We start from the raw sequence: 14,917 nt of genomic DNA, 5'->3' as shown, positions 1-14,917 counted from the left end.
AATCTGTAGACATGTAGCTGCTTATTAACTTATTCACGTATTATAATAAATCACTATGGACCTATTACTCCAGCGTTTATGAGTTTGTTGTCATACAAGACTTTGTAAACCGTTTTTAAAAGTATTTTTGCTCTGGAATGTCTTCCCCTTGAGCACTACAGATAGCCTATAGATATCAAGTGTTATTTGCATGTGAAAATGGCTTGGAATGCATCTTGGAATATTGTAAACAACTCTTACATATACCAAGTGTGGATTTATTTTGAATCTGTATGTTACGAAGCTGCACTGGGTCTTATAACTCTGCTAATAACAGTCTCACCTATACATTTTAAAATACATTTTGATTTATCTATATACTTGATAGTGTAGTTTGATATGGGGTACCTCTGAGTGTGCATGAATAGACTAGTAGACGAATTCAGTGTTTTCTACAATTCAAAAATCACACCTACCAAACACTGGAATTGCTAGATGTGTTTCCTGAAATAACATAACACAATATCCAAATATTTGTTTAAGTTACAGCCAAGTAATTGTGGCTTTCATTGGACTAGTTAGTTATGTTTTATACTCCATATGTGCAAAAGAGTTCCATTTATGCCTATGGAAATGCGCACGCAGATCCATAACATAGTTGATAGCCTGCTTGAAACATGGACGTCACCTGTGCTGGTATAGTCAAACATTGGTTGGAAATACATTTTATGAAATTAAGCATCAAAATCAGCAGTCATATTGACACCATAGTGCCCTCCAAGCTCATCACTAAGCTAAGGACCCTGGGACTGAACACCTCTCTCTGCAACTGGATCCTGGACTTCCTGACGTCCGCCCCTAGGTGGTGAGGGTAGGCAACAACACATCCGCCACGCTGACCCTCAACATGGGGCCCCTCAGGGGTGCATGCTTAGTCCCCCCTGGTACCTCCTGTACAGGAAGGTATTAACCACCAATAGGACCCTGAACAGCTTCTACTCCCAAGCCATAAGACTGCTAAATAGTTAGTTAAATAGTTAACCAAACAGCTACCTGTACTATCTTAATTGACTGCTTTTGCACTAACTTTTTTGACTCATCACATATGCTGCTGCTACTGTTTATTATCTGTCACTTTATTCCTAGTTATATGTACATATACCTCGGTACTGGTACCCAATGTACATAGCCAAGTTATCGTTACTCATTGTGTGTTTATTATTACTTTCATTATAATGTGTTTTACTTTTCTATTATTTTGCTATTTTCTTTCTCTCTGCATTGTTGGGAAGAGCCTGTAAGTAAGCATTTCACTGTTAGTCTACACTTGTTGTTTATGAAGCGTGATTAATACAATTTTATTTGATTGGTTAGTTGATGATGGATAAAGTATTGACCACTTTATAAGGTATAAGCACTGAGACTTTTAGCCTATAGCCTATATGGACCAATGTACCTCCAAAATAATTTAATAGTAGCCTATACCCCAAACTATTTAGAGGGGTATATTTTGAGAGTGCATGATGTTAATCTGAAATTGTAAAAAATATTTTCTACCTTTTGGTGCTCTGAAATGGCTATTCATGTGAGATGACTCGGAAAAAACTTTGCCCTTCTCACTCACAGAAGAATAGAATTGTTCTAAGAGAAGTTATCGATCAGTTATTCCAATGACATATAGGACTACCACTTTAAGGTCCGAGTACTTCTTCGTTTGCATTGGGGACGCTCAAGTGTTCCCCATCTCTTACATGGATGAACTTTCAAAACATAGTTTAGGCCATATGTATATAGAATAGGTTGTTGTGCTAAATAAGTAAATAAAGATGACAAACGTATTTTTAAGTAAATAAAGATGACAAACGTATTTTAAACTACTCGTTTTATTGACCACTACGATTATCACAAATACACTAAACTTATTTTGTTGCATCTGATCAATTCAAATAAATCTAAACCACAAAATTGTAATCACAAAACACACTACACTCATTACCTAAGATGTACTTTTCCTGATAAGAGGTTGTGCTGAAAAATAATTCACAACATTTCACTGATTCACATGTAGGCTATTGCAATATATTGTTTTACTGGTACGTATACTTGCTATTGTTACTGTCACTTCTGAGATTAAAAAATAAATAAATTACCCTACCATTATTTTTCAGAGAATAAATAAAACTATTGTGCATGTAGGTCTATTGACATTCAAATACATTGATAATGTCCATTATTGTTCGTCAAAAATGTTTTACTAAAAAATAAAACAATTCCTATCATAAATAAATTAACCCTGATAACCGTAATAATGCATTGGTATCTGCAGTAATCCATGCTATATAACATGCATACGTCAATAACCGTGGACTGAGAGGAAAACCCCGTTTATGCACAAGAACACTACGAGGAACAAATATATAAAAAATAATATGTATTTTTATAAATAATTCGTTGTTTTTTCTTCCTATTTGTCAGATATTATTGTGTGTCTATAACCTTGTAATATCCTGGTTTCGTTCGACTACCGACACTCGAGAGAGTTCCTCGGAAGCTGGCACGGTGTTAGAGCCCACCGCACAAGGGAGAGTGCTGGCTGTTGTTGACGCTGTGGTGGACCCGGAGATCGCGCTAGCGTTGGAAGAGGATCTCACTTTCGTGTTGGGTAGCCTATGGTCTTTTTTCCACTTCATCCTTCGGTTCTGAAACCAAATTTTGATCTGGCGCTCGGAGAGAACCAGTGTGTGGGCAATCTCGATGCGTCTTCGCCGAGTTAGGTAGCGGTTATAGTGGAACTCCTTCTCCAGTTCTAAGACCTGCTGGCGAGTGTAAGCAGTCCTGGACCGCTTTGAGTCTGCTCCATTGTAATTGGGATTCGCTGAGAGGTTTGGAGAGGTAAATAGAAAAGAGAGGAGAAAGGAATTGAAAAGAAGAAGGAAAAGGAGGGAAGCAAGATTGGCGTGAATTGAAATATGAAAAGAAATAGCGCGGTGAATGGAGAGTGGTATCACTATTATCTAGACCCCAATCAAATATTTCACAGTCATGGACTCGACTCGTGGTCTATATAATGGGTAGCACTTTCTCCACGGCGAGGGAGCAGCTGAATTATTTATTCAACATTACAAATAAATAAATTCTTAGCCCTCTTTTTCTCTCTCACTCTCTCCTCCCTCTGACACATAGGCTACATAACAGAAAAAGCCACATGGCAATACGGCTGTCCAGACTAGTGCCTCCGCTATAAAATTTATGGCGGGTGTAATTGCCAATGCTGACTCGTAAATCCTCCTCATATGTGCCATTTCAAAGGGGCTGCTCTCTCACAACTTACATAGCACGAGACGGATAGAGGCGGGCGATCTAGGTAAAATAGGGGTGAAATAGGGGAAGAGAGTGTGCGAGAGGGAGGGAGAGCGAGTTATGAGAATAACAACACAGATTGCTTACCGGTACTGACGTGGATTTTCTTCATCCATGGGTACACTACAGGCTGCTTAGCCGAGGTAGAGCTGATGGGATGCTCCGGGGTGGCTTGGATGTAGGCAGGCGGCGCAGTCGGTGGGGTCGTAGGGGATGTGGGTAACAGTGGCAAGGGCTCACGTGGAGCTGTCTGTACCTTCCCTGCGAGCAGATTCCCCGAGTGTGTAAGCCCATGGCCAGTCTGGGGCTCGGGCTCGGGGATGCTTACACAGTTATACGGGCGCTCCTGGTAGGTCACTCGCGGAGGATACAACTCCTGGTGGGGATGCTGGTAGCCAATGTCTCTCGTGCGGCTGTAGTATTCAGGGCTGTGTTCTGGGATGTAGCTATTTTGTGAATATTCCTCGCAAGGAGGAAATTTCGGATCGATGTAGTTAGAGTCCATCAAATACGAGCTCATGATCATTAATTTCTGGAGTGAAAAATATTTTTTCTACCTTTGTCGTTTTTCTGGTCCATAAAGCCCTCCTACTAGCAAGCGACCCTGTAAAGTTACTTTAACCACGTGACACAGCAGTCCAATGGCAGCTGGCGAGATAGTTCCCGGATAAGGAACTAAATGTTAATTATAATATTTGTGTACCCTTTGTATAGGTGTGAGAGTGTTTTCTCGAGGTTAGGCCTCGGCGCTTCGATGAAGATCAGTATGAAATGACTGAATAGGGCAGAAAGAGGCGAAGGTCAGTGGGAGGCTGTGTGAGTATGCGGGAAGAGATACATCTCAGACAGGGACTGAGGCTGAGCAAAGGTATAGTGACATGACTCGGAAAACACAAAAACAAACAGAACAATGTAACAATGGAGTAAGGTGATGTGAACTATGCAGTTACGCACAGATAAACCACTCCATTATTAAACCATTACAGCAGAACGCAGTCATACTCATAACCCAATGGCTAACACTGATTGATATAAGAAAGCAGATAGGCCTATCTGGAGAAAAAGGGGATTTTGGGAAAACAGGACCACATTCTTACGATAACACACTAAACCTCTAATTAATTGGACAGTATCGATCATCGACAAGACAATCCTTTGGAGACCGGTACGCAATTGGATAATTCAACAATTTGTAAATTAACACATCAATCAAGCATTCTAAACCAGTGAGGATGATGCTACTACCAGTACTAGCCCACTAATAGGGTAATAGTAGGCCTACTGCTAATGCTACTTCTCACGATATGAATAGGCTAATAATTATAATATTATGCGTAATAGGCTATTAGACCATTACTGCACTGTTGGGAATGAGCTCGTAAGTAAGCGTTTCACTGTAAAGTCTACACCTGTTGTATTCGGCGCATGTGGCCAATACAATTTGATTTGATTTAGCCTTGTTATTACAACAAACATATTGTCATTGCAATTTTTTACCATCTTGTGAAGACCAAAGACAGAATAGTCTAGCATTAGGTCGTGGTAGGGGTGGTAATAGTAGGAGTAGCCTTCATGGCAGCTGTACTTGCAATGGACTAGAAGTTATTGTTTGTATAATGACCCTAAGAGTGATAATGGCCTGGCGGATTACAGAAGGAGTCCCCCTCACAATCCTATATCAGAGCGACTGAGAGCTGAACCTCCAGCTTAACTGTCTCTACTTCCTAAATAATAGGCATCATTGCTGTGTCCGTTTTTATTGGATATAAATAAAAACGACACATAAAAGTTAGCATGGCTTATTTATTAGAATCGTGCGCCCGCCCGCTGATGTTGAAGGCTCCTGGTTGAATGTTGTTTGAGTTTTATTGGGCTGTAAAAAGCAGTAAATCAATAGCTTCAAATGATCCCCGCTTGCATGCGTTCTTTACGGTTTCTTAGACCATTCTTCTCTCCCTCTATCTTGCTCCCTCTCTCCCCCTCGCTCTCTTGGCAACCCCATCTTCTATCTCCTTCTCTATCTTCCAAAGGTTAGACTTTTGCTCACATCCATTGAAGCATTATCAAATGTTCTTGACGGACGTTCTACCTGACACAGCTGAGGTATTGAAATCGCCCATGTATTCCCGTAGAGGCGAATTTGCGGTTGTGTATTGTTAACACAAATTCGGTTCTACAGGGTGCATATAGACGACTTGAACTGCATTCCAATGCTGCAAGCTGTGATTGTGAAAACGGGAAATAACTGTTAATAAATCCCACTTAGAATAATAAGTAGCCTAGGCCAATGGCATGAGGACATTGCATTCAGGAGGAGATACAGGCCTATTCGTGTAAATACGCACAACACAACACCTAGCGGCCTATATCTTGAAAAATAGTATAGGCTATTAATGGGTGCACAAAATACTATAATGTAAGTTCTGGTAATAATAATATAGTATTCAACATTTCTGTCATCATAGCTTTGGAAGTGAATAGTGTTATCTAAACAGGATGGACACAGAAAACCCAAACATTTAAGAAATCCCGCAACACTGTGAGAAGCAGTTAGTGTAAACTATTAGACACATCCCACTGGGCACAAACTGGTTGAATCAACGTTGCAAAGTCATCAACAGCAATTGTTTCAATTCAACCCATGGTTCAACTAAAAATAGACAATATACAGAAATATATTTGGATTTGTTTAACACTGTTTTTGTTACTACATGATTCCATATGTGTTATTTAATAGTTTTGATGTCTTCTCTATTATTCTACAATGTAGAAAATAGTAAAAAATAAAGAAAAACACTTGCATGAGTACTTGTGACCAAACTTTTGACTGGTACTGTATGCTGAGCACTTGTTGGCTGCTTTTCCTTCACTCTGCGGTCCAACTCATCCCAAACCATCTCAATTGGGTTGAGGTCGGGTGATTGTGGAGGCCAGGTCATCTGATGCAGCACTCATTCACTCTCCTTCTTGGTCACAGCCTGGAGGTGTGTTGGGTCATTGTCCTGTTGAAAAACAAATGATAGTCCCACTAAGCGCAATCCAGATGGGATGGAGTATCACTGCAGAATGCTGTGGTAGCCATGCTGATTAAGTGTGCCTTGAATTATAAATCAATCACTGACAGTGTCACCAACAAAGCACCCCCACACCATCACACCTCCTCCTCCATGCTTCACAGTGGGAACCACACAAATCAAATCAAATTTTATTTGTCACATACACATGTTTAGCAGATGGTATTGCGGGTGTAGCGAAATGCTTGTGCTTCTAGCTCCGACAGTGCAGTAATATCTAACAATTTCACAACATATACCCAATACACACAGATCTAGTAAGGAATGGAATTTAAGAATACAGTTGAAGTCAGAAGTTTACATACACTTAGGTTGGAGTCATTAAAACTTGTTTTTCAACCACTCCACACATTTCTTGTTAACAAACTATAGTTTTGGCAAGTCGGTTAGGACATCTACTTTGTGCATGACACAAGTAATTTTTCCAACAATTGTTTACAGACAGATTATTTCACTTATAATACACTGTATCAAAATTCCAGTGGGTCAGAAGTTTACATACACTAAGTTGACTGTGCCTTTAAACAGCTTGGAAAATTCCAGAAAATGATGTCATGGCTTTAGAAGCTTCTGATAGGCTAATTGACATCATTTGAGTCAATTGGAGGTGTACCTGTGGATGTATTTCATGGCCTACCTTCAAAGTCAGTGCCTCTTTGCTTGACATCATGGGAAAATCTTAAGAAATCAGCCAAGACCTCAGAAAAATAATTGTAGACCTCCACAAGTCTGGTTCATCCTTGGGAGCAATTTCCAAATGCCTGAAGGTACCACGTTCATCGGTACAAACAATAGTACGCAAGTATAAACACCATAGGACCACGCAGCCGTCATACTGCTCAGGAAGGAGACGCATTCTGTCTCCTAGAGATGAACATACTTTGGTGCGAAAGTGCAAATCAATCCCAGAACAACAGCAAAGGACCTTGTGAAGATGCTGGAGGAAACAGGTACAAAAGTATCTATATCCACAGTAAAACAAGTCCTATATCTGGCGCCGGAGAAGATGGCTGCCGTTTTACAGCCCTCTAACCAATTGTACTATTATGTGTGTTTTTCCGCGTTATTTATAATTTATTTTGTACATAATGTTTCTGCCATCGTCTCTTATAACCAAAAAGAGCTTCTGGATATCAGGACAGCGATTACTCACCTCGTATTGGACAAAGATTTTTTCTTCAACGAGGCGGCCGCAAAGGATATCCTACAGACACCCGACAAGGCCCAAATCCCTGTCATTCACATGAGGAAGAGACGGAGATATCGTGGACGTAGGTCGGGGTGCCTTGTAAGGATCCGACGGCGAGTGAGTAAACTGCCTCTCCCATCAATCCTATTAGCCAATCTTCAATCATTTGAGAATAAATTGGATGACCTAAGATTACGGTTATCCTACCAACGGACATTAAAAACTGTAATATCTTATGTTTCACCGAGTCGTGGCTGAACGATGACATGGACAACATACAGCTAGTGGGCTATACGCTACATCGGCAGGATAGAACGGCTGACTCCGGTAAGACAAGGGGTGGCGGTCTGTGTATATTTGTAAACAACAGCTGGTGCACAAAATCAAATACTAAGGAAGTCTCGAGGTTTTGCTCACCTGAGGTAGAGTATCTTATGATAAGCTGTAGACCACACTATTTACCAAGATAGTTTTCATCTATATTTTTCATAGCTGTCTATTTACCACCACAAACCAATGCTGGCATTAAGATTGCACTGAATGAGCTGTATAAGGCCATAAGTCAACAGGAAAACGCTCATCCAGAGGCAGTGCTCCTAGTGGCCGGGGACTTTAATGCAGGGAAACTTAAATCCGTTCTACCTAATTTCTACCAGCATGTTAAATGTCCAACCAGAGGGAGAAAAAAACTCTAGACCACCATTACTCCACACACAGAGACGCATACAAAGCTCTCCCTCGCCCTCCATTTGGCAAATCTGACCATAACTCTATCCTCCTGATTCCTGCTTATAAGCAAAAACTAAAGCAGGAAGCACCAGTGACTCGGTTAATAAAAAAGTGGTCAGATGATGCAGATGCTAAGCTACAGGACTGTTTTGCTAGCACAGACTGGAACATGTTCCGGGATTCTTCAGATAGCATTGAGGAGTACACCACATCAGTCACTGGCTTCATCAATAAGTGCATCGATGATGTCGTCCCCACAGTGACCGTACGTACATACCCCAACCAGAAGCCATGGATTACAGGAAACATCCGCACTGAGCTAAAGGGTAGAGCTGCCGCTTTCAAGGAGCGGGACTCTAACCCGGACGCTTATAAGAAATCCTGCTATGCCCTCCGACCAACGATCAAACAGGCAAAGAGTCAATACAGGACTAAGATTGAATCGTACTACACCGGCTCTAACGCTCGTCGGATGTGGCAGGGCTTGAAAACTATTACAGACTACAAAGGGAAGCACAGCCGCAAGCTGCCCAGTGACACAAGACTTCCAGACGAGTTAAACCACTTCTATGCTCGCTTCGAGGCAAGCAACACTGAAGCATGCATGAGAGCACCAGCTGTTCCGGATGACTATGTGATCACGCTCTCCGTAGCCGATGTGAGTAAGACTTTTAAGCTGGTCAACATTCACAAGGCCGCAGGGCCAGACGGATTACCAGGACGTGTACTCCGAGCATGTGCTGACCAACTGGCAAGTGTCTTCACTGACATTTTCAACATGTCCCTGACTGAGTCTGTAATACCAACATGTTTCAAGCATACCACCATAGTCCCGTGCCCAAGGACACTAAGATAACCTGCCTAAATGACTACCGACCCGTAGCACTGACTTCTGTAGCTATGAAGTGCTTTGAAAGGCTGGTCATGGCTCACATCAACACCATTATCCCAGAATCCCTAGACCCACTCCAATTTGCATACCGCCCCAACAGATCCACAGATGATGCAATCTCTATTGCACTCCACACTGCCCTTTCCCACCTGGACAAGAGGAACACCTACGTGAGAATGCTATTCATTGACTACAGCTCAGCATTCAACACCATAGTGTCCTCAAAGCTCATCACTAAGCTAAGGATCCTGGGACTAAACACCTCCCTCTGCAACTGGATCCTGGACTTCCTGACGGGCCGCCCCCAGGTGGTAAGGGTAGTTAACAACACATCTGCCACACTGATCCTCAACACGGGGGCCCCTCAGGGATGCGTGCTCAGTCCCCTCCTGTACTCCCTGTTCACCCATGACTGCATGGCCAGGCACGACTCCAACACCATCATTAAGTTTGCCGACGACACAACAGTGGTAGGCCTGATCCCCGACAATGATGAGACAGCCTATAGGGAGGCGGTCAGAGACCTGGCCGTATGGTGCCAGGATAACAACCTCTCCCTCAATGTGACCAAGACAACGGAGATGATTGTGGACTACAGGAAAAAAAAGAGGACTGAGCACGCCCCCATTCTCATCGATGGGGCTGTAGTGGAACAGGTTGAGAGCTTCAAGTTCCTTGGTGTCCACATCACCAACGAACTATCATGGTCCAAACACACCAAGACAGTCGTGAAGAGGGCATGACAAAGCCTATTCCCCCTCAGGAGACTGAAAAGATTTGGCATGGGTCCTCAGATCCTAAAAAAATTATACAGCTGCACCATCGAGAGCATCCTGACTGGTTGCATCACCGCCTGGTATGGCAACTGCTTGGCCTCCGACCGCAAGGCACTACAGAGGGTAGTGCGTACGGCCCAGTACATCACTGGGGTCAAGCTTCCTGCCATCCAGGACCTCTATACCAGGCGATGTCAGAGGAAGGCATTCAAAATTGTCAAAGACTCCAGCCACCCTAGTCTAGACTGTTCTCTCTGCTACCGCACGGCAAGCGGTAACAGAGTGCCAAGTCTAGGTCCAAAATACTTCTCAACAGCTTCTACCCCCAAGCCATAAGACTCCTGAACAGCTAATCATGGCTATCCGGACTGTTTGCACTGCCCCCCCACCCCCACCCCCCACCCCATCTTTTTACGCTGCTGCTACTCTGTTAATTATTTATGCATAGTCACTTTAACTCTACCCACATGTACATATTACTTCAACTACCTCAACTAGCCGGTGCCCCCGCACATTGACTCTGCACCGGTACCCCCCTGTATATATAGCCTCCCTACTGTTATTTTATTTTACTTCTGCTCTTTTTTTCTCAACACTTTTTTGTTGTTGTTTTATTTTACTTTTTTATAAAAAATAAATGCACTGTTGGTTAAGGGCTGTAAGTAAGCATTTCACTGTAATGTCTGCACCTGTTGTATTCGGCCCATGTGGCCAAAAACATTTGATTTGATTTGATTTGATAACCTGAAAGGCCGCTCAGCAAGGAAGAAGCCAGACAAACCATAAAAAAGCCAGACTACGGTTTGCAACTGCACATGGGGACAAAGATCGTACTTTTTGGAGAAATGTCCTCTGGTCTGATGAAACAAAAATAGAACTGTTTGGCCATAATGACCATCGTTATGTTTGGAGGAAAAAGGGGTAGGGTTGCAAGCCGAAGAACACCATCCCAACTGTGAAGCACGGGGGTAGCAGCATCATGCTGTTGGGGTGCTTTGCTGCAGGAGGGACTGGTGCACTTCACAAAATAGATGGCATCATGAGGAAGTAAAATTATGTGGATATATTGAAGCAACATCTCAAGACATCAGTCAGGAAGTTAAAGCTTGGTCGCAAAAGGGTCTTCAAAATGGACAATGACCCCAAGCATACTTCCAAAGTTGTGGCAAAATGACTTAAGGACAACAAAGTCATGGTATTGGAGTGGCCATCAAAAAGCCCTGACCTCAATCCTATAGAACATTTGTGGGCAGAACTGAAAAAGCGTGTGCGAGCAAGGAGGCCTACAAACCTGACTCAGTTTCACCAGCTCTGTCAGGAGGAATGGGCCAAAATTCACCCAACTTATTGTGGGAAGCTTGTGGAAGGCTACCCAAAACATTTGACCCAAGTTAAACAATTTAAAGGCAACGCTACCAAATACTAATTGAGTGTATGTAAACTTCTGAACCAGTGGGAATGTGATGAAAGAAATAAAAGCTGAAGGAAATGGCTTGGGTGGTGGCTTGGGTGGTTGATGTCCTTCATTATCTTTTTGGCCTTCCTGTGACATCGGGTGCTGTAGGTGTCATGGAGGGTGGGTAGTTTGCCCCCGGTAATGCGTTCGGCAGACCGCACCACCCTCTGGAGAGCCCTGCGGTTGCGGGCAGTGCAGTTGCCGTACCAGGCGGTGATACAGCCCAACAGGATGCTCTCAATTGTGCATCTGTAAAAGTGTGTGAGGGTTTTAGGTGCCAAGACAAATTTCTTCAGCCTCCTGAGGTTGAAGAGGCTCTGTTGCGCCTTCTTCACCACACTGTCTGCGTGGGTGGACCATTTCAGTTTGTCAGTGATGTGTACACAAAGGAACATGAAGCTTTCCACCTTCTCCACTGTGGTCCCATCGATGTCCCCTCTGCTGTTTCCTGAAGTCCACGATCATCTCCTTTGTTTTGTTGACGTTGAGTGAGAGGTTATTTTCCTGGCACCACACTCCCAGAGACCTCACCTCCTCCCTGTAGGCGGTCTCGTCATTGTTGGTAATCAAGCCTACTACTGTTGTGTCGTCTGCAAACTTGATGATTGAGTTGGAGGTGTGCTTGGCCACGCAGTCATGGGTGAACAGGGAGTACAGGAGGGGGCTGAGTACGCACCCTTGTGGGGCCCCAGTGTTGAGGATCAGCGAAGTGGAGATGTTGTTTCCTACCTTCACCACCATCGAGGCCCACCAGGAAGTCCAGGACCCAGTTGCACAGGGCGGGGTTCAGACCGAGGGCCTCGAGCTTAATGATGAGCTTGGAGGGTACTATGGTGTTGAATGTTGAGCTATAGTCAATGAACACCATTCTTACATAGGTATTCCTCTTGTCCAGATGGGATAGGGCAGTGTGCAGTGTGATGGCGAATGCATCGTCTGTGGATCTATTGGGGCAGTAAGCAAATTGAAGTGGGTCTAGGATGACAGGTAAGGTAGAGGTGATATGATCCTTGACTAGTCTCTCAAAGCACTTCATGATGACAGAGGTGAGTGCTACGGGGCGATAGACATTTAGTTCAGTTACCTTTGCACATGTGGAGATCATCCGTTCACCTACTCTGCGTCTCACAAAGATACGGCGGTTGGAACCCAAAATCTCAAATTTGGACTCATCAGACCAAAGGACAGGTTTCCACTGGTCTAATGTCCATTGCTCGTGTTTCTTGGCCCAAGCAAGTCTCTTCTTCTTATTGGTGTCCTTTAGTAGTGGTTTCATTGCAGCAATTTGACCATGAAGGCCTGATTCACGCAGTCTCCTCTGAACAGTTGATGTTGATGTTGAGATGTGTATGTTTCTTGAACTCTGTGAAGGATTTATTTGGGCTGCAATTTCTGAGGCTGCTAACTCTAATGGACTTATCCTCTGCAGCAGAGGTAACTCTGGGTCTTCCTTTCCTGTGGTGGTCCTCATGAGAGTCAGTTTCATCATACTGCTTGATGGTTTTTGCGACTGCACTTGAAGAAACTTTCAAAGTTTTTGAAATGTTCTGCATTGACTGACCTTCATGTCTTAAAGTAATGATGGACTGTCATTTCTCTTTGCTTATTTGAGCTGTTCTTGTCATAATATGGACTTGGTCTTTTACCAAATAGGTCTATCTTCTGTATACCAACCCTACCTTGTCACAACACAACTGATTGGCTCAAACGCATTAAGAAGGAAAGAAATTCCACAAATTAACTTTTAACAAGGCACACCTGTTAATTGAAATGCATTCCAGGTGACTACCTCATGAAGCTTGTTGAGAAAATGCCAAGCGTGTGCAAAGCTGTCATCAAGGCAAAGGGTGGCTACTTTGAAGAATCTCAAATATAAAATATATTTTGATTTGTTTAACCCTTTTTTGGTTACTACATGATTCCATATGTGCTTTTTCATAGTTTTGATGTCTTCACTATTATTCTACAAGGTAGAAAATAGTAAAAATAAAGAAAAACCCTGGAATGAGTAGGTGTGTCCAAACCTTTGACTGGTACTTTATTTTAGGCCTAGGGTTACAAGCTTTGGTTGATTTCAAATGTAATCTTCAAGTTAATCATAAAAATGTTGGATTTACGTCTCCATCACAACCAAAAATCCAAGTTAAAGAATAGGACTAAATAAGATAAAACTTTATTTAACATGCATTTAAAGTTTGATTAGATTTTGTCCTATTCTTTAACTTAGATATCTGATTGAGAAGGAGACATGAATCCAACATGTCAATTATTAATTTGTAGACAAACTGGGATTAAAGCTAGACTAGATCAGTGGCACAAAATATACATCTCCTTCATATGTTGATATTTGGTTGTGTTGACAACCAAACACAATTCAATATAACTTTTACAATACAGTAAATAGCCTACTAACTTGTTAACAAATTATATGTTGGATTCACCTCTCCAACTAAACCAAAAAATACAAGTTAAACAGTAGGATTAAGTCAGTGACTCAGATGAAACTATCCAAGCATTTGATATCCTTTAAATGTTGATATTTGGTTGTGTTGTCAACCAAACACAATTCAATATTACTATTGTAATACAGTAAATTGCCTAAAGTTAAGGCTTTCTTACAAACTAATGTACAGTATTTATTCATCCTTAAAATGAGTAACATCCATGGCCACATTTTGAGGTTAGCCTACTGTAACTATAAATGCCTTATGTAATCATAGAAAGCTTGCATGTTCAAGATAGCATGCAAAGGTTGCACGTCAGTGGAGATCTTCACAATTGCTATAATAATCTGTGCAGAATCTCGAACAGCATTGATCACTTTTACTATGTACTTTTAATGTAATCTCAACTGCAATCCAAGTCATTTGGTTGTGCTTTTAGATGAAGCACAGTGATAACACATTACGTTATTTTATAAATACCAAATATCTGACATTATATTCCCATTTGAACTTTGTTGTGCATTTAAATGGTTGAAAGCGCAGTGATAACACATTTAGATGACAACTAAACCAAAGATCAGACATTGTTTTTCTATTGGAATTTGGTTGTGCTTTTAGATGGTTGAAAGCATAGTGATAACACATTGGGAATTCATCAAACTTCTGGCAGTCTTTTTGAGTGGGTGAATAAAGGTTGAAATCTCATTGATCAATGTCTCAACCAAATATTACCCACATTTCCACGCTGAAATGACGTGGTGTGCACAGTGGGATAGATGACCAAGTAGAGGCAAGACCCTGTGACCTCTGTGCTGCTTCTCTCCACCCTCAAATCTTTTGTTGCACAAAATGTAGGCCTTTAGCTGAATGTCCTAATATGTTAGGCCTACTCCTGGAATGTATAGGCTTAGGCTACACAAAGGAAACGCGAGAAGTAGCCTAAACACACAACAAACAAGTGAATATGCATGTGCAAAACTCACATTTATTGTAAAATGTATTTCAAAATTGCACTGAA

General features: G+C 42.1%; 1 protein-coding gene across 1 annotated transcript; it reads right to left on the bottom strand.

Moving 5' to 3' along the window:
• Positions 1 to 2,468: 2,468 nt before the first annotated feature.
• LOC311138105 (homeobox protein Hox-C4a-like) lies at positions 2,469 to 3,955 on the bottom strand (the record flags this gene model as incomplete). The annotated part of the gene is made up of 2 exons (XM_084172768.1): positions 3,427 to 3,955; positions 2,469 to 2,854 (listed from the first exon to the last, which is right to left on the bottom strand). Exons 1-2 carry the CDS (start codon positions 3,863 to 3,865, stop codon positions 2,469 to 2,471), a joined length of 825 nt encoding a protein of 274 aa, XP_084028894.1. The 5' UTR covers positions 3,866 to 3,955.
• Positions 3,956 to 14,917: the final 10,962 nt, after the last annotated feature.

Source organism: Coregonus lavaretus, assembly GCF_964263955.1.
Source record: "Coregonus lavaretus genome assembly, chromosome: 12".
NCBI classification, from domain to species: domain Eukaryota; kingdom Metazoa; phylum Chordata; class Actinopteri; order Salmoniformes; family Salmonidae; genus Coregonus; species Coregonus lavaretus.
Note: the sequence above shows the minus strand (reverse complement) of the source record. Positions and strands in the feature narration are given on the sequence as shown.